We start from the raw sequence: 20949 nt of genomic DNA on the forward strand, positions 1-20949 counted from the left end.
TGAGAGAAATATCTTGGCAAAAGACAACTTTTCCCATTTTTTTATACAAAGTTGGCATTTGACCAAGATATTTCTCTCACCCAGCATGGGTATATATAAAATGACACCCCAAAACACATTCCCCACCTTCTCCTGAGTACGGAGATACCAGATGTGTGACACTTTTTTGCAGCCTAGGTGGGCAAAGGGGCCCATATTCCAAAGAGCACCTTTCGGATTTCACAGGTCATTTTTTACAGAATTTGATTTCAAACTCATTACCACACATTTGGGCCCCTAGAATGCCAGGGCAGTATAACCACCCCACAAGTGACCCCATTTTGGAAAGAAGAGACCCCAAGGTATTTCGTGATGGGCATAGTGAGTTCATAGAAGTTTTTATTTTTTGTCACAAGTTAGTGGAATATGAGACTTTGTAAGAAAAGAAAAAAAAAAAAAAAAATCATAATTTTCCACTAACTTGTGACAAAAAATAAAAAGTTCTATGAACTCACTATGCCCATCAGTGAATACCTTAGGGTGTGTACTTTCCGAAATGGGGTCATTTGTGGGGTGTTTGTACTGTCTGGCCATTGTAGAACCTCAGGAAACATGACAGGTGCTCAGAAAGTCAGATCTGCTTCAAAAAGCGTAAATTCAAATTTTTGTACCATAGTTTGTAAACGCTATAACTTTTACCCAAACATTTTTTTTTTATCAAAGACATGTAGAACAATAAATTTAGAGCAAAATTTATATATGGATCTCGTTTTTTTTTGCAAAATTTTACAACTGAAAGTGAAAAATGTCATTTTTTTGCAAAAAAATCGTTAAATTTCGATTAATAACAAAAAAAGTAAAAATGTCAGCAGCAATGAAATACCACCAAATGAAAGCTCTATTAGTGAGAAGAAAAGGAGGTAAAATTCATTTGGGTGGTAAGTTGCATGACCGAGCAATAAACGGTGAAAGTAGTGTAGGTCAGAAGTGTAAAAAGTGGCCTGGTCTTTCAGGGTGTTTAAGCACTGGGGGCTGAGGTGGTTAAAATGGTGCATGTCTTATTCTGATCTACTTTTCTGGATTTTTGATAATACATTTTTTTGCCCATTGAAGTCTGAAGACGCTGGGGTACCGTTCCTCATTGTGTTAATGTTAAGAAGCTTATGACTTCAGCTGAAGAGAGGCCTGAGTTGTGGGACCTTGACTCACCGTGACCTTGCAGCGCTGGGGTCCTTAGGCTCGAATCTGACCAAGGGCTACATCTGAATGGAGTTTGTATGTTCTACCCTTGTTTGCACAGGTTCTCTGAGGGAACTTAGATCGTGAGCCCCACTGGGCACAGCAAGTGATGATAATGTCTGTAAAGCGCTTAAGAATATGTCAGTGCTATATACATGAGTAAAATAAATAACCTAATGTGCAAAGATACGTCCTGGGAGGAAGTGACCAAGCAACTTTTTGAAGCTGAGTGAGAAGAGGTCGTAAGAAAATTGCTAAGTGGGACAAAACAGACTGTTTCTGTATATGAAACGGAAAAACTGGACAAACAGAATGGAAAAGGACGCAAAACAGATGCAACTGGAAAAGAAACGGACAGTAAAAGAGGCGCTGTCATGTATGAAAAACTGTTTGAAAGCTGACAGAATACACTAAAGTATAGTGCTTACTGATCTGTCAAGTAGAGCAATCTAACAGATTTTTCTATGAAAAGTTTAAATATGGACATTTATAATATAGGGATCATGTCATTTTTGTAGATTTCCTGTCACTAAGCCTATTGAAGAGCACTTCAGTCAGCCTCTCCCTGGTTTGACATAGTTGCTTACACATAGAAGTCTATAAAATTGCCTGATGTTTAGTCTATGGCAGCTGCACTATGAAATCTTTTTCTTGATAGCAGACATGAGGTATCAAGCATATTTGTTTTTTTCATCCGACTATTCGTTGTTCTCATGAAGTTAAGTGGTGCCCTTCTAGCTGTGCTAGTAAACATGCATGCTCTACTGACTTGAGCATGCACATTTGTATAGGGGAAAGCACAATTTGGGCAGCTTACTGGCTGCAGTCTATATGGAAGTGAGTTCCTAGGAACCACAGTTTTTCACAGTATGAGCAGATAATCGTCACAGAGAATTAAGGTGGATTTACACCGGCCGATAAGCCGTAGATTTTTGGGAGGAAGCGTTCGTTCCCGACAGTTGGCTGCTCGTTAAGAGGAGGTGAAGCTCTGCATGTCCTCATACGTCTGCATTGTTTCTGGGCAGCAGATCACTGTTTAGACCTCACAATCTGCTGCCCAGAAATCCTAATTTAATTGCCTGCACTAACTACAGTTTCACCCGATATAAACGGGCATTTCGCTCGTTCAACGGTTGATCGGCTGCACATTTAGACTGGCAAATTTTGTCAAGATCACAGGAACGTTCGTGCCTGCTCAAATATTGACCATGTCAATCCACCTAAAGGCTGCTTACCCACGGGATTTTTAGTGAAGGCGATCAACGGCACAGTTACACGGTCTAATTACTGGTAACAAGAGTTCGCACCCAATAATTGGCACAAATTTCAAAGGGCCCTAAGAGAGGAAAACTATTTATTAAATGATCCCACAATAGATGCAGATGTATGCCTTATGTCTGTGTCCTGGCAGGAGGCCTGAATGATTCTTCATGAATACTTTATTGGTAATATCTTGAAAACCTTTGGAAACATTCACACACCTATGTGTATATGAGATTTGAAGATCCTATAAACCTAATTTGACTCCACTAGTCTAACAAAACCCATAGCTGTTTGCACAGTACCAGCTTTTTTTCTTAGAGAGGTTTCTCATTGCGCTTTGCATTTTGCTCCAGGAAAGATCTTGGCACACACGAGTCACCCAGCAGAGGCTAAAAGAGTGTCCTGTTTTGTTACTCAACATAGGCTTTATTCAGTTCGCTTACATTTCCGAAATCTTGGTGTTTATGTACGTTCTGTTCACTTGGATCTGACCCACCCAGTAAGAAAGCAAGTCAGAACTTTGAAGAGACTCGCATAATATGTTATCCTATATATTCAGTGTATTCATTTATGTGTTTTATTCCAGCACTGAATCATCCAGGCTAAACCCAGCTAGGGGTGTGACCCTCCCAATGTTTTCCTCCACAAGTACAAACAGGCCTATTGTGGCACAACCCCAGACACACCAGCTTAACACCTGCATTATTATTGCAGTAGTAATAGGGAAGGTGTTCGGTTATTTTTGCTTATTGGTATTTGAAGTGCATTTTATTGATAAATTGGTATGTATATTTTGTAATACATAAGCGCAATACTGTTCAATGTAGGAGAATCAGATTCAGTGGTCTGCAACAATTTTGAAGTTGAAGCATTACGGTAGTTTAAAATGTTTGTTGTAATATTATTAGGACATGTTCATGCTGTATTAATCAGCACCGAAATTCTCTTCCCATTGATTTCAGTAGGAATCTGCAGCATGTGAACATGCCCTAGGAGTGCGTTCAGATACAAAATATTCAGTTTTTATTGAGTTTTTTTTTACGGGTGCAGCTTCAGAAAAGGTCATGGAGTAAGCTCTACTTTTACCTTTATCTTTATGTCCAAATGCAGTCCCTGACCACAGTTGGACCCACAGTGTCCGCTGTATACTCTAAGGTCAGTTAAGTTTCAAAGATCGGCCGCATAAGGCCTCATGCACATGATGGTATCCATTTTGCGGTCCTCAAACTGCCAGTCAGACCGGATGCTAGAGAGCGGGGTTAGTTAGTAATGAGTAGATGGAACCGTATTCCTGATGCTATGATGATGTACAGGGGTATACATGGAGGATCGGCCCACTGTATTTATGTCCATCTTTGGGATGTACTGCAGCCATTTTGTTGTGTACCACATTTGTTGCCCACATACAGTATGTTGTCTCCTTGTATCCCCCATACAGTATATTGTCACTTTGTTGCCTGCCGCCCCATAGAGTACAGGTGAAACTTGAAAAATTAGAATATCGTGCAAAGTTCATTTTTTTCAGTAATGCAACTTAAAAGGTGAAACTAACATATGAGATAGACTCATTACATGCAAAGCGAGATATTTCAAGCCTTTATTTGTTATAATTTGGCTGATTTTGGCTTATAGCTTATGAAACCCCAAAGTCACAATTTTGAGGTACTCTTTGCTCAGGGGGTATGGATTAATTAGCTGACTAGAGTGTGACACTTTGAGCCTAGAATATTGAACCTTTTCACAAAATTCTAATTTTAAGCTGCATTAATGCAATTCCTTTTAATTTGCATTACTGAAATAAATGGACTTATGCACGATATTCTAATTTTTAGAGTTTCACCTGTATAATGTCTCCTTGTGGCTCCCATTCAGTATAATGTCTCCTTTTGTGGCTCCCATTCAGATTAATGTCTCCTTGTGGCCCCCATACAGTATAATGCCTCCTTGTGGCTCCAAGTGTTTTTTTTTCTTCGAAATGGGTATTTATCGTAATATATATCGTTATCGCAATAAATTTCCTTCGTATAGTTATCGTGAGAATATTTGATATCGCCCAAACCTGCACAGAGGCCTAATGCAAATCATTTAAAAGATTGAAGATCGGTGACTAAATACAGGAGAACTAAAACTTGTGTGTATAAATATATATAAAATCTTTTTTATGCACATTATGAAGACAGTAGTATCTTTTTTCATCCTGTGCACGTTCATATGTAGCCTGTAAGTCCTCAGTCTCGCTGTCAAGCTAGCTCCTATATTCTCAGTGTCCTTATCTGTAATACTGCTGCACTGACACCACTTAGGGATATCTCTTTAAATTGTGTACTGCATCTGGCGTCATGTTTGGATTAGTGCCCTGTAAATTATGGCTCTGTTTCTTAGTATAGCACGCAATATTTAAGGTTTAAGATATAGTTCAAATCTGTATAAAAATTCAGTAGGGGAACGTAGTCTAAACAAAAAAAAATAATGACGTTGATCCACTCACCAACTTTATGTGCGTCTTTGTTTGGACCGCTTGACACGATCGGGACTTTTCAGAATGAGTTCTGATTAAGGTTCTCAACGTCATGCGGTATATTGTATATAGAAATAGCAGAAGTTCTTCAATCTGTGGGTTAAGTAGTTTGATTTGCAACACATCTTTTTGTGCACATGATATTGCTCAAGCATGTCTACACCATTTTAACAAGTCCAGATTTTTTTTTATTTTATGTAATCACTGTGGGAATATTATTCCACTATCTAATGAATACAGTTGGAAAAGTAATATTTGTTTCTTACAAAAATGTATATTGTGACCATCACCATTTCATTCTTATAAATAATTAGACAAAGTAAAAGTGAAAGAACCTCTCTCTGTAGTTGTGGATTCATGACCTACTTTTATGACCTAATTCTGTTAAATGAAAGGGGTTATTCTACCTCAAACATTTATCCCAAATCACAGGATGGGGGATGTGTCTGATCAGAGCCAGGTCTTACCATTTGGGCCCCAGCGATCACAGAAACTGGGGCGTTGTGTTGCACCGTTTGAATAAAGTGATGCATGCACACTGTTTGTAATGGGACCACCCCTTTTAAAGGGGTTGTCTGAGATAATTAAAAGTCTTAAACAAGACCATGAATGGTATAAGATTGAAAAAAAAAAAAAAAAAAACTATGCTTTTTCTCCAGAGCTGTTCTCTGCGCCTCTGGTCTGGTCCTCCTGCCTCTTCTTTCAAACGGTGACGTGCCAATGTGTACGGTAGGTGACCGCTGCAGTCAATAATTGTCCTCAGCGGTCATGTGTTCTACACCTGCACGTCAACCCTGGCACTGGAGAAAGAGGTAAGCATACTTTTGACCATACGGTGGCTTGTCCAAGATTTTTTTTTTATTATTATCTTGGACAACCCATGTAAATGTATAAAGTCATGTTCAGAAGTAGCAGGTTTTCTATGTATGTGATTTAACTATGAATTAAATATTTTTATGCAATTTAAAAAAATGCTGTGAATTTCAAGACTTCATGGCATTTTTTACAGGGGCTTCTAACAGCTTTTTTGTGTTTTTATAGCGTTTTTAAATTTCTATAGAGAAGCCTTTTGGGGAAAAACGGCAGCCATACCCAAAGCATGCTGCATTTTGAAGTAAATGACTATGTAAACTTGCCATAGACTATAAAGTAACATCTGGCTGCAGCATTTTTGACCGTGAAAATCACTAAGAAAACTGTATCCAGATACATTTTCCTCTCAGAAACCGTGATGGGTAGCCATTGAATAGGGCTAATGCACATTTAAATCCATAGCATATAAACTGCAAAGCCATGGTAGAAATAAGCTTTGCCACAGATTATTTTTGTAGATTAGTGTTTTTAGCTTGAGGTACAGCTGCCAAAGACTGTATTACACAGGCCGATAAAACAATTGATTGTCGGGAGGAAAGCGTTCCCTCCCGGCAATCGCTCGGTTGCTAGCTAGCTGTGGACACCGCCGCTATTACGTGCAGTGATTTCCTCCGTGCATGGAGAGGAGTGATTGCTATGCAGTCGCTTGTCCCCATACTGAATAGTGTCTTTGCAATAAATAGCAGCGTTGAACAGGAAGAGAGAAGGGAGACAGCACATGCGCACTGTGCGTACCCTCTCCTCATACAGCTGATCGGTGGGTGTGCTGGTTGTTGGACCCCCGCCAATCTGATATTGATGACCTATCCTGAGGATAGCAAATCAATGGTAAAAGCCCGGAGAACCCCTTTAATAATCAGATGAACGAGCGTTTGCAGCAGTATTACACTGCAAGATGTTCCCTAACTAACGTTCATCGGCCAGTGTAATACAGCCTTAAGTGTAATATCCAAGGTTTCTGAAAATGCATTAATGCTGATATTCTAACACCCCATTGTATACAGAGAACTTTGTTTGAAAGCCTGAAAATACCAGTCGGAACAAGCCTGTAATCCTCATAGCACAATTGAGCTGTTCATGCATGCAGCCATTTCCTCTGCACCATTGAGTGGCCCAACTGACCATCAACTATTATCAAGTGTTCAGATAATCAGGCGTTATATATTATAAAAGAGCTGTGTATATTCTTTATGGTTCAGCAGTTGGTACCCGATCTGTGCTCTGGTCAGTCATTCATTTTGAGGTTTGCAGCATTTTTGTAACATGCATTTTCTTTGTCATATTCTGAATCCACTTATCTCCATATAGTAGCTATTGAGTCTTCTGCTGCAGTGGACACGTGTGTTATTCAACACTTCCACTCAGGGTCATGTTCTAATTGTGATGGCAAGCACAATTTATGTAGTTCAGGCCTCATGCACACAGCCATGTTTTGGGGTCCACAAATCGTGGAACTTCAAAACACAGATCCCGGCTATGAGAAAACCCCTTCCTCCGTCAAGAGAAAAGTCCTATTCTTGTCCACAAAACAGACAAGAATAGGACCTGTTCAATTTTTTTTTTTTTTTTTGCGGGGCTGTGGAATGAATTTATGGATGCGGACAGCACACAGGTCTGCTGTCTACATCTTTTGCTGGCCCGTTTAAGATGAATGGGTCCACCTCGGCTCCCCCCAGAAAAAAGCTGATTGGATGCTCACCGAAATTACGATCATGTGCATGAGGCCTCAGTGTTGGGTTCAGACACAGGTTTCTGTGTCAGTTTTTGGAGCCAAAGCTAAAAGTGGATCCAGCAGGAAGGAGGAGTATAAGGTTACTTTCACACTCGTGTTTTGGCTTTCCGTTTGTGAGATCCGTTCAGGGCTCTCAGAAGTGGTCAAAAACGGATCAGTTTTGCCCTAATGCATTCTGAATGGAAAAGGATCCGCTCAGAATGCCAGTTTGCCTCCGATCAGTCTCCATTCCGCTCTGGAGGCGGACACTGCCTGCAGTGTTTTGCTGTCCGCTTGACGAAACTTAGCCAAACGGATACGTACTGGCACACAATGCAAGTTAGTAGGGACGTATCCGTTTTCTGTGGCACAATAGAAACCGGATCTGTCTCCCAATGAGTTTCAATGGAGTTAATGACGGATCCGTCTTGGCTATGTTACAGATAATACAAACGGATCCGTTCATGACGGATGCATGTGGTTGTATTATTGTAACGGATCTGTTTTTGCAGATCCATGACGGATCCACCCCAAAACGCAAGTGTGAAAGTAGCTTAAGTCTTACCTTAATATTTTACATTCCCTTCCAACCCACTTCTTGTATTGGCTCAATACAGCTGCCTCAAAAGCCTGTGTGTGGATCTACCCTAATACACCTTGCTAAAGAGTACTAGGCTACTCCTAATTCTGGACATTTTTTATTTATTTTTTTCATATTGGGTCACTTGTACTACTAAAGTCCTTGAAGCACAGTGAGCTTGTGCATGCTTGCATTTAACCCAGTAATCCCTACAGATCTATGATATTACTATGCATTTACAATGTAAATGAAGTAAAGACATTTACTGGTACATTTTCTGTGCAGTCCTAGTAAGGCGAAACCAAATTAACAAGAGCTGGAGATATGCTGAAGGCTTTTATGTTCAGCAGGGCTAACACCCTGGAGCAGAGAGGCTTTTGTTCTATAGCTCCAGAAGACCAGGACATTGAATTGATTAGTGGAAGCATGTGGGTGGATGGTAAGGGAAGGGAATTCAGCTGGAAGAAGAAAAAGATAATGACTTGAACACTGACCTGCATGTGCACATCACCTTTTCCCATTTGCCCTTAGGAAAAGGAGTTGCTTGAACTTAGTAATAATGCATCTTTGGCATGTCTTAACAGAGCAGACCTTTGCTGAGCGAACTCCTTCAAGAAGTGATTAATCATATGCCCAGATTTCACACAGACTGTCTCTTTTTTGGACTCCATGTCATGAATTTATTTAGGTCTAAACCTTATTCTGGGCATCGAATGAACTATTTATTTTTTTTACAAATTAATCTCTCTGCTCTAAGAAACATCCCAGTGTGAAAAAAAATACTCATCTGTCAGAATGTTAGATTTAAGAAAGTTTAATTGAAGTATCAGCCGAGCAATTTGTTCTGGTTAAAGTGCCAGCTTAAAATACATTCACCAGTCACTATTCAGTGCAGTAGATTTGCATATACAGTGTTCATAAAGAGCATGAGCCAAGTCAAATACTATATTTATGTTCAGTAATATACTAAATAGAATTGCCTTCTGTAAGAAGGATAAAGACAACATTTGACCTCTTTACTCAATCAGGGACAAAGACGCTGAGAGTCCATAGACTGTCAGCAAGTAGCCGCCATTTGCACCAATAACTAGACTTTCTTGAAAGAAAATAGTTGTTTCATTTCTCTCAAATACTTTCAGGTAAAGCCAGCACAACCACATATGTACATGATTATACAGTTTTAAAGAAATTTAGACTGCCAGCTGCCACCTCTTTGGATCTAATGAACATGAGGCAGCAGGCAGCTACAGCAGCATGTTGTTTTACATAGCACTTCTGCCTTTTATAGGTTGTATAAGATATCACACCAGATTTCCCCTCCTCCATGCCTTCCGATGTTATCCAGACCCCACTGGATGCTTCTTGATACAACACTACAATACAGAAAATGAGTAGTTGGGTACCATAGATTTTTCCACATTTTAGCAAAAGAGAAAAGCTTTGTTATAGGCAACCAGGTTTAACAGGGTTTGGCTTGTTAGATCCTGCAACCATGTTCTCTGCTGTAGTAATCCAGGTACAAGGATTTTTCTCTTTGTTTCACTCCAAGTCATCTAGACATTATATTGTAGACTCATTTTCAAATATTTTTGCTTTCAGAGTTTGTAAGCCATGCTGAATGAAATTTTCTGTAGCCAAGGTTTCGGAGAAGTGAGAGTCCTTCCTCATAGGTCGGTTCCTCTTTTTGATGGAGTTTTGAATAGTCTCAGACGTGAAGTAGTAGATGATGGGGTCAAAACAGCAGTTTGAGACTGCAATACACAATGTAATGGGGTACATAGTCCTGACTGCAGCCTTCACTGAGCAGTTGCTAAAAACCTGGGTTCTCATCAGAGAATAAAGCACTAAGTTGACATTGTATGGGATGAAGCAGAAGCAGTAGATGGCTAGGTGGACAACTATCATTTTTAGCACCTTAGTTTTGTTGAGCTTGCTTCTGCTTAAAGTAACTGGTTTCTTCAATGTCTTCAAAACCATCGTTGAACAGAAAACATTAAGGATGAGCGGTATGAAGAATCCCACTATTTCAATGAATATCACAATCTTTGACAGATATGTTTTCCAAGTATCCTCTGAGAAGTTCTCGAAGCAAGCCTTTGTAGCATTGTTTTTGTTGTTTGCATTAGTTGACTGGAAAAAGCTGGAAGAGGCACTGCCCATAAGAACAGTAAACCACACGGCCAGGCAGACAATTTTCGCATTCCTTTTTGTCCTGATGGTCTTGGACCGGAAAGGGTATACTATAGCCAGATACCGATCCACACTTATACAGGTGAGGAACAGAATACTGCCATACATATTTGTATAGAACAGCGTGACAGATATTTTGCACAGTATATCGCCAAAAGGCCAGTGGCGGGCTGCAAAGTAGAAAATCCGAAAAGGGAGCGTAAACACAAACAAGAGGTCTGAAATAGCCAGATTGATCATGTATGTCGTGGTCTCATTCCGCACTTTTAAGGAGCAAGTGAAAATGTACAAGGCAACGCAATTTGCGATGACGCCAAGAACAAACACCATGCTAAATACACATCCATACAAGGTGTACTTAAAGTTGTCATCAGCTGTACAGTTTGTGACCGAGATGTTATCGCTTACCATCATAATTGGAAGTCCTAGAATCCCAGGAATATCTTTGGTCTTTCAGGTGAAATTTTCCTTTCCAAAGAAAGCTGTATCAGGCACTTGTATATGTAAAGTCATAACCATCTCCCATATTCCAGTTTATTACTTCCTCAGGATCCTCTCGCCCAGTACAGCTGCTGTCTTTACTGCCTAGCACCTAGCAGTTAAAGGTGAGACTGCCTGCTTCAGAAGCTGTTTCACAGACGATGTTGAGAGAACACAGTACATTTTCAATGTCTTGTCTCTTAAGGAAAATCCAAATATGCCCAGGGAGCTCTTGTGCTGCTTTCTGGAGATGTTTCAAGTGGAAACTTGTTGGCTTTGATGAAGAAGGCACAGTTTTAGGTTGAGACAGAATCCAGCGTGCTCGGATGTGTAATGCCTGTACAAGCGTCTGCTCCTTTGAAACCTTACACACAAAAAGCCTGAATAACACAGGAAGAGGCCGTCCCTAAACAAAGGCTAGACTCTGCCCAGTTTGTTTGCTTGCTCTGCTTTCAGTTTGATAAAGTCTTTAGGGAATATACCTGAGGGGATTGCAATTGACCAGCAAGAGATACTGCTGAGTGATTGGTTAACTCTTAAAGCTCTGTAGTGCATTTAGCCTACTAAAGCATATACTGTATACTTTTATATCATACTACTTTGCACTTTTTGATTGGTATTAGTAATGTACCAGTCTTCAATGCTGTTTTTGGTCATGAAAAGTAGATTTAAAACTTTAGTACTTGGTAACTGTTTGGAGTTTGTCTAAAATATTCAATACTTTTGCCATACCAGGGGAATCTGCCAAGGCCAGATTATAAAATTTTTATGTACCACTTTGTAAAATGTAAATGACAACATCTTCCAAAATGTTCACGTTGGATTCTCCTTTTTGTTTTCTTTAGCAGCTTGTTAACGATATTGGTAAGATTCAAGTTTGCTTTTTCTTTTCCACTGGTTACTTTGTAGCCAGGAAAGATTTCACCTTGACAAGATAAGATCCGTGCTGACCTCCTTGCCCTTCCTGAGCTGCCCTGCCACTTATCACCAGGTCAGAAAGCAGCTGGGGATAGAGAAAAGGATAAACATGTGTTGAGCCATTATTTCGGATTCCAGCCTCATCATTTTACACACTGTGTAAACAGTCCACAAGTCTTTTTATAGAGGTTTCTTTATTCTTTTTGGTTTGCTTGTGTTTTAAAAGCATAAAACTCCTGTCATGGTTGTCACTTGTAAGTATATGGTTAATGACAAATCTGTGCCTTGTTGATACAATGTATTCATTGACATTTTCCTTTGATGCGTGTAATACAAGGAAGAATTAGCATTGTAAAGATGTACGATATTTGCTTGAAATGTTGCTTTCCTAGTATATTACCAGCTGATTAAGAAACAAGCCAGAACCACAGTGCATTCAGAAGGGGGCATCAGTGGATCCTTGTGATGAGCAACTTTCTGGATATACAAGGATCGTTTATGACCAGAACAGTGATTATAGATCTTGTAATACTGTATAATTAACTTTTTTTAAGGCCACTTAAAACTATCTAGGGTGAGTAAAGCAAAAAAATACAGTTGAGATCACTTTACATGTCTCAATGAAGCAAGTGATTGTCAGGAAGGAAGCATTCCTTGCTGACCATCTCTTGCTCATCAGTGGGGGAGAAAGCGGCTTCCTGAGACAGCTGATCAGCGGGGTGCCGGCCTCTCCTCTTTGCCGATGTTAAGATAGGTCATCATTATCTTTTCCAGGATAACCCCTTTAAGTTCATAAAGAATGCTTATAGTGGATATGATGGATGGATGACACGTATTAATTAATTAGGAAATTTCATGAGGAAAGAAGAAGCACGATTATTTTCCCCATGAAATAACCCCTTTAAGCTCTTAGTGCAGGTTACTAAGCATTTAAATTTTAGCTGGTGTTTAGATAGTGAACACCAAGGGTCATAAATGTATGGCACAAGGTTATGTTGAAGCTGACACTCTGCAGCAACCGATGGGTTAACACAGATCCTGGTTGCTTAATCCCGTAGATGCTGCAGCCAGTAATGATTTTGCCATCTAAGGTATTTTGCCATCAGTTACCGCTTATGCCCCTTTGACAAGATCACCAGGTGCCAATAGGTATCTATAGCAGGTGGGGCCTAATGAAGACCCCCAGGTCTTCACTGACATGCATAATACATAGCATTACAGAAGAAGTGCAGTGAAAAGCAATCTCCTCATCAGATCCCCTAGTGACACTGGAAAAAAACTCAAAAATCCTTGTCCCATTACTAAATCTATAAAAAATAAAAAATGCAGTTTTAGTGCACATGATTATCACCGCAACTAACTAGAACTATGAAACTATCATCCTGCATGTTGCTTGCTGTTAAATAATAAAAAGCTACTGTTTTTTTTGTTTGTTTTTTGTGTTCATCCTGCCGTCCCAAAAATAATATAAAATGTTTTCAATAAAAACTACAATTCATCTTGTAAAAAAAAAAGCAAACCTTCACACAGCTCTGTCCAATAAAAATAACATTAGCTATGGGTCTCTGAAAATGACAACACAAAAGCAAATAATTATTTATAAAAGTTTTTATTGTGCAGAAAGTAGAAAAACAAAAAAAATGGTTTTGCCAACAAGCTCTCATGTCAGTGGAACCATCAAGCAGTTATGGCAGGGGAAAAAACAATATTGCTTTGTCCTGAAGGAGTTAATAAATAATACCTTCCTGCTCCTCCATACTGCCTTCTGTTCCAGAGTGGCAGTTGATAGCAGTGGAAAAACATATAGAGCAGAGCACCTGATAAGCACGTTTTATTCTGAATTAATGGTCTCGTCACCGAATAAACATTCAACAAGGTTTAATGGCTTTCATATCTCAAAGAGATGGGAAATATTAACCCACAAATGCATGAATGTGAGGAAGATGGAAGATTTGTACATATGTATGTATAACCGTCCCCCATGAGAAATGTTGGGGATCATATATGTTTGATTTGAACATGCCTCATCATTAGTTCTTCTGGGATAAAAGACTCTGGCAGAAATGGCTGGCAGCAGCTTGGTTCCTTCTCCCCATTCAAATAAACCTGTGTGTTTATGGGTGAACAAGCCTTGTTTGATCAGCTTATCTTAAATGTTTGAATAAAAAAAATAAAAAAATTCGGAATAAGGGCTCATGCACATGACAATGTCCGTATGACGATCCGCAAACCACTGATCCGTAGAATACGGACACCTTCTGTGTACAGTCCACATTTGTCCCATTAAAAGAAATGGCTATTCTTGTCTGAAATAGGACATGTTCTCTAATTTGCGAAACGGACATATGGATGCGCACAGCACCTGGATGACATTTTTTGCATACGCAGTGAATCGGTCTGTGGGAAATCTGTAAAAACAAAAAATGTGCATCAGTCACGGATGCAAAACACGGTCATATGGAAATGAGACGCGTGTCTCCACCTCTGTTTGCATATGGGGCACTTGTTTTCAGCAAATGCTTCTATGACCTGCTAGGGATAGCACCATGCACTTAGTGGGCATACAAACAGATCGCATATAAAGCCCCGTTAACATGGCCGCAGGGCTGCTGTGTCTGTGGTGGGGAAAGCAAACTGCAGTGGTTCCGCAAAAACACGGGCATCGACCGTGTGAACTCCGCATCGCGGACCCATTGTCTTGAATGGGTCGGCGATCAGCAAGATATGGCAAAAGATAGGACATGTCCTATTTCTTGCGGAGTGGAAGCATTGACCCAGTGCTGTGGTGTTTACACGGCCGGTGCCTGTGTTTTGAGGACCTGCGTTTGATTTTGGACTGCAACACAGTGGGAGCACGGTCGTGTGCATGCCCTCTAATAAGGGAAGCCTTTCTTCAAGCCAGTATGTCTTTGTAGTCTGGGAGGAAAGCTGAGTACCCGGAGGAAACCCACACAAATACGGGGAGAACATACAAACTCCATGCAGATGGTGACCTTGGTCAGATTCAAACCTAGGACCCCAGCGCGGCAAGGCACCAGTGCTAACCACCGAGCCACCGTGCTGCCCATTAACTTTGCAAATACTAGTTTTAAGAGACTGGATCCTATTGTTTTGACACTAAATATACAGCTTGTATACCAAGCCATATCATGAAGGTGTGGATACGCTTAAGTATAGGAACTCTGTGGTGTAGTTCAGGCAAAACTTGTTGGGACAAGTGTATTTCAATGAACTTTTTTATTTAATTTTTTTTTATTTTATTTTTAAGCTGGCAGTGTTTTAACTTGTGTTCTCTGAATGTTAATTGGCCAGTGATGTAAGGAATTTGTGACTTTTTCAATGGCTTTTGTTGTGTCAATTTAAGTTTTGCTACAGCATTGTGTTTAAGGCATCGTCAATTAACGTTTGCTACATCTGCAAATATTATGCAATCCTCATAAGAAAGCAGCACCACCAAAATTAGAGACTGCTGATCCTCCCGTACTAATGTTCCCTCCACTATACAATATTCGAAATATGAGGCAGCATTCCAAACTGAAGATGAAAAAAGTGAAGTTCTTTTATTCATTTCCATATGCAAAGTATAAACCCAGCTCTGTGGGCCTTTTTCAAGTCTCTCATGATAAAAAAACAAAATAAAAAAAACAGTAAAGCAGAATGGGAATGTGTCATCAGAAAATGACCTGCTGTTTAAATTACTTTTTTATGTTTAACGTATTTGAAAAAAACAACTTTTTTTTTATATTTAAACTAAAACAAAAAATCCTGCTGTTTTTTGCACTGGCCACTATGTCTAATAATGGGCACCACTTCTTGGTTTGTACAGATCTTGTTACAGCAGTTAACTCATTCTAATCCTGCCTGAAATTATATCACCTCTGTGTATAGATAACGCAGGATCCACCATTCACAATAGGTGATTGTCAGAGCTTATCTACTCTTTCCTTGTGCAGTGACCTATGCACAAGTCACAGAGCATGCCTAGAAAACGTTCTCAAGTAAGTCAATAGGGTCCCCCTTCCCCCGATGCATTGTGTCTATGGCCCATGGGGCTGCCAGATAGCAATTTTTTTATACTGTGTAAATGCTGTTAAGAACAGCTCAGGCAAGATGGCTGCCCTCATAATGTAAAGGAAATAAAAAATTTGAAATCTACAATCTAATATATAAAGCTGAGTGTATGTATGTATGTATGTATGTCCACTAAAGGAATCCGCATCGTCGCTTTTACAATAATGAAATTTGGCACACATGTACATCAGGTGTCCGGGAAGGTTTTAGACCAGGTCTCAGCTCTCTAGGACGTACCGTTCCTGACATAGTCCCCAAAAATGCATTAGCCAATAGAAGCTTGGTCACATGACCCTTATCAGCCAATAGAAGCTCGCAGGTCCTCCAGTCCCCACATACAATTTTACTCCAGGTTTCCATAACAACCCAGCCATTTTTCTTCACTGCTGTAGGAGAGCTTTAAAGGAAATCTGTCACCAGGATAATCGCTATTGAAGTAAAGCCATGGCCTAATAGCACTTAGTACCTTATTTCCAGATGTGCCTTTGTTCCAGCAATAGATGTTTTTATCCTCTGAAAATCCAGTTTATTTGGTATGCAAATGAGCCAGTAAGGTGCCCAGGGGGGCGTCACTTTTGCAGGAAGGAGCCCAGACATGTCCCCTGCCACAATGTGTCCGCCCTCAAAAGATTTAAAACCCCGCACCCAGGTCCCGCTAAGCGAGGCCCCTGATCTGGTTAGACCACGCCCCCTCCCACTCCGGAGCCGACATGGATTGAAAAAATGAAGGTAAAAATCAACTGTCAGCTGCAGGGGTGGGAAGGAGGGTGACTTTCTCCCTGCAGCTTACACTTAGACAACACAGTGCTGCTGTCTTAGAGGTCCCGCTAAGTCATGCCCCGATCTGGTTAGGCCACGCCCCCTCCACTCAGCCGACGGATTAAAAAAATGAAGGTAAAAATAAACTGTCAGCTGCAGAGGTGGGAGGAAGGGTGATTTTCTCCCAACAGAGCACACTCAGACAGTACAGTGCTGCTGTCTTAGGCCTCATGCACACAACCGTTTTTCAGGTCCGCATCCGAGCCGCAGTTTTTGCAGCTCGGGTGCGGGCCCATCACACTCCGTGTGCTGTCCACATCCGTTGGTCCGTTCCGAGCCCCCGCAAAAAAAATATAGCATGTCCTATTCTTGTCCGTTTTGCGGACAAGAATAGGCATGTCTACAATGGGCGGTTTGCGGACTGCAAAAAACGGAACGGTCGTGTGCATGAGGTCTTAGAGTGAGCTGTTCAAAAGGACACGCCCCTGATCCATTAAAGGCCACTGTTAAGGGGGCGGGCCCCTGTGGAAGTCAGTCAAGGGGGTGGTATGCTGTGAAAGTCACTATTTAAGGGGAAGGCTGCTGTAAAGGTCAAAGTTAAGGGGGTGGAGGTCCAATTTTAAGGGACGGGGCACTGTGGGGGGGGGGGGGGGGGGGTGTAAGTCACTGTTTTGGGGGTGGGGTGCTGTAGATGTCACTATAAAGCCTCATGCACACGTCCGTGAAACACGGACCGTGTGATACCGGCCTGGATTTCTTCTGAGTGCAGCAGCGCACGGCGTCATTGGTTGCTATGACGCCGTGCACTTCCTGCTGCCGCCGCAGTACAGTTATACACTGGTATAGATCATACTAGTGTATTACTGTACTGCGGCGGCAGCAGGAAGCGCACAATGTCATAGCAACCAATGACTCGGTGCGCTCCTGCACTCAGAAGAAATCCAGGCTGGTATCTCACGGTCCGTGTTTCACGGACGTGTGCATGAGGCTTTATAGTGGATAGTGTTGAATATCTTTTAACGACACACACAAACATTAAATTAAATACGGTAGAGTACATATACCCGAGCAAAGCCGGGTCCTTGAGCTAGTCAGAGAATAAAAACAGATTAGAAAAAAGGAGATGTGTTACTATCTGTTAGATAAAATTTTTGGTGACACATTTCCTTTAAAACGCTGCATATTAAATAAAGAATACCGTATCTCATATTTAGAATGTACACACATTGACAAAAAAATAACTCTCAGTAATTTTGGATTGCTGCAAAACATTGGCATGCAGTTATGCATCCGGCAGATATGCAAATGATTACAGATGTGGTCTGATAAAACACTGGGTCTCGCCATAAAGTGCTTTCCTAGCTGACCTATAAAAAGACTCCCAGAGGCTACTTTTGGGTAGTGTTCCTCTTAGTGTGAGACCATTGACTGGTAGGCATGTCTCTATGACGGACTTGAAGACATTTTTCCCAGCTCAGACTTTTGAGAGGCCATTCATCATTGGACTGAGAGAAGCTGTTTGGAAGTTTCGACGAATTGTCCTCCATCTAGGCCATTCTGACCTAGTTGTTAGAAGGTGTTGGACTCAATGGTTATGTTAGGACACAAACATGACGAACGGGCTCTGGGTGAGCCACACAAAACTACCAGTAGAGAGGATCATTTAATCCACCAACAAGCACAAGCAGCTCCGACATTTTGGTTGTCCACCATCTAGACACAGATTTATTTTTGCACTTGTATAGCGCTGTTATATTCTGCAGTTCTATAGTCAGACTGTATATACATGCAGACATTAGCATCAAGCTGTCCCCAATGGGGCTCACAATGTAAGTTTCCTATCAGTATGTTTTTGGAAAGTAGGAGGAAACCAGAGTACTCAGAGGAAACCCACGCCGATCATTTCCAGCTGGCTTATTTAATATCCGAGTCCAGGGGCGGACTGACCGGTCGGGCACTTCGGGCATGGTCCAAGGGCCTGGCGGGGATGGGGGCCCGCCGCACTCACTGTATGCTGGCCTGGTAATGGTGGTAATGGCAGCGGGGCCCGGTGCACTCACTGTATTCTATCGTACCGGGCCCCGCTCACTGTAATACTAAGTTTCATATGTGAACAAGAAGAGAAATCCTCTGCGATCCTCTCCCTCTCTGTACTCACGAACTCAGTAGCAGCCTGGCGGCAGCGTAACTCACTGACGTCATGCGCCTGCTTCATTCATCAAGTGGGAGGAGCAGGCGCGTGACGTCAGTGAGTTGCGCTGCCGCCCGGCCTGCCTGCTACTGAGTTTGTGAGTACAGAGAGGGAGAGGATCGCAGAGGATTTATCTACTTGTTCACATATGAAAATTAGTATTACAGTGAGCGGGGCCTGGTGTGATAGAATACAGTGACTGCACCGGGCCCCGCTGCCATTACAACACAGATGCCGGATCCCAGACCCTGTATTGGGGGTCATTCACTCACAGGGACACTGTTATGGGGGGATCTGTGGATGACCCATATATAGCATAAGGTACTATATATGTGTCACCCACAGTGCCATCCACAGAGCCCCCACGACATTGCCATCCACAGAGCCCCCACGACAGTGCCATCCACAGAGCCCCCACGACAGTGCCATCCACAGAGCCCCCACGACAGTGCCATCCACAGAGCCCCCACGACAGTGCCATCCACAGAGCCCCCACGACAGTGCCATCCACAGAGCCCCCACGACAGTGCCATCCACAGAGCCCCCACGACAGTGCCATCCACAGAGCCCCCACGACAGTGCCATCCACAGAGCCCCCACGACAGTGCCATCCACAGAGCCCCCACGACAGTGCCATCCACAGAGCCGCCACGACAGTGCCATCCACAGAGCCCCCACGACAGTGCCATCCACAGAGCCCCCACGACAGTGCCATCCACAGAGCCCCCACGACAGTGCCATCCACAGACCACAATTAGTTCAAAACCCACCAAAAGCACACCTTTTGGTTTAAAATATTTTTTAATTTGGCTATTCCCCACCCCTCTTGTAATTGTTCCGCTACTTGTGGGCTGCGCGGGCATGAGTTCAGTCACTTCGGTGCGCAATCCCGTCCTGCAGCGCGTGATCCCGCGAGACCCGCCGCTGTAGGTCACGGGTCTCGCGGGATCATGCGCCGAAGTGACTGAACTCATGCCCACGTAGCCCGCAAGTAGCAGATCAGTGGAACAAGTACAAGGTGGAGAGGACTGTTTCTAACAGAGGCTCACTAATGGACGCTGAGATTAGATCACCCCATAGGAAAGCATTGAATCAATGCTTTCCTATAGGGAAAAATCTGACCCTGGAGGTCATCATGCAGAGTGTGAGGACGTCCAGCGTCAGATACCGGACCAAAGGTCTGTTTTACTCCAGGAAGCCCTCAGGTGGCTGCCAGCGACTAGAGGCTGTCTTATTGCTGGAACGTAAACAATGCAGTTTCTCTAGAACAGGGGTCTCCAAACCCCGGCCCGCGGGCCAGAACCGGCCCGCTTGTGCGTTCGATTCGGCCCGCCCGCAGCTGGCAGGTTGCAGGAACCAAATCCGCACAACCGCCCATGCTGTCACGCTTGTGTTGTGTGTTCGATTCCGCGCCCGCCCGCAGCTGACAGGTTGCAGGAACGAAAGCCGCACAACCGCCCATGCTGTCACGCTGTGCTTTTTGATTGGCTGCTGGGACCGCCGATGTCCCGGCAACCAGTGACGTCACAGGTGCGGCACCTCCCCTCTTCCCGCCCGCTGTTTGAAATAACAAATCCACGTGTGTAGCAGCGGGCGGGAGTCGGGACTCAGGAGTCCAAGAAGAAAAAAAAAAGAAGAGGAGCAGAAGCCGGCTACAGCGGAGGCAAGTGTTGCACAACGCTGATGGGGACACAATGGGGAACGCTGACATTGCTGTGCTGCGCTGATGGGGACACAAGCTGCTGAGGACACATACTGATGGGGATATTGCTGTGCTGCTGGGGACACTGCTGATGGGGAGTTTGCTGTGCTGATGGGGACATTGCTGTTCTGATGGGGACACCGTTGATGAGGACACGGGTGTCCCCATCAATGGTGTCCCCATCAGCACAGCAATGTCCCCATCAGAGGTGTCCCCATCAGCGATGATGGGCACACTGCTGATGGGGACAATTCTGTTCTGATGGGGACATTGCTGGGGACACCGCTGTTTGGCACACTGCTGATGGGGACATGGGTGTCCACATCAATGGTGTCCCCATCAGGATAGCAATGTCCCCATCAGCGGTAACCCCATAATCGATGTCCCCATCAGCACAGCAATGTCCCCATCAGAGGTGTCCCCATCAGCGGTGATGGGGACACATGCTGCTGGGGACACCGCTGACAGGGACATT

At 42.7% G+C, this 20949-nt stretch overlaps 2 protein-coding genes across 5 annotated transcripts in view; one reads left to right on the forward strand and one right to left on the reverse strand.

Moving 5' to 3' along the window:
• The window catches only part of RB1 (RB transcriptional corepressor 1), a 350867-nt gene that overhangs the window by 220151 nt on the left and 109767 nt on the right, over window positions 1-20949 (forward strand). The window lies entirely within an intron of this gene.
• LPAR6 (lysophosphatidic acid receptor 6) lies at window positions 8968-11197 on the reverse strand. The gene has a single exon (XM_040425463.1). It carries the CDS (start codon window positions 10765-10767, stop codon window positions 9724-9726), a length of 1044 nt encoding a protein of 347 aa, XP_040281397.1. The 5' UTR covers window positions 10768-11197; the 3' UTR covers window positions 8968-9723.

The sequence above is a fragment of the Bufo bufo genome, chromosome 3 (genome assembly GCF_905171765.1).
Source record: "Bufo bufo chromosome 3, aBufBuf1.1, whole genome shotgun sequence".
Lineage (NCBI taxonomy): Eukaryota > Metazoa > Chordata > Amphibia > Anura > Bufonidae > Bufo > Bufo bufo.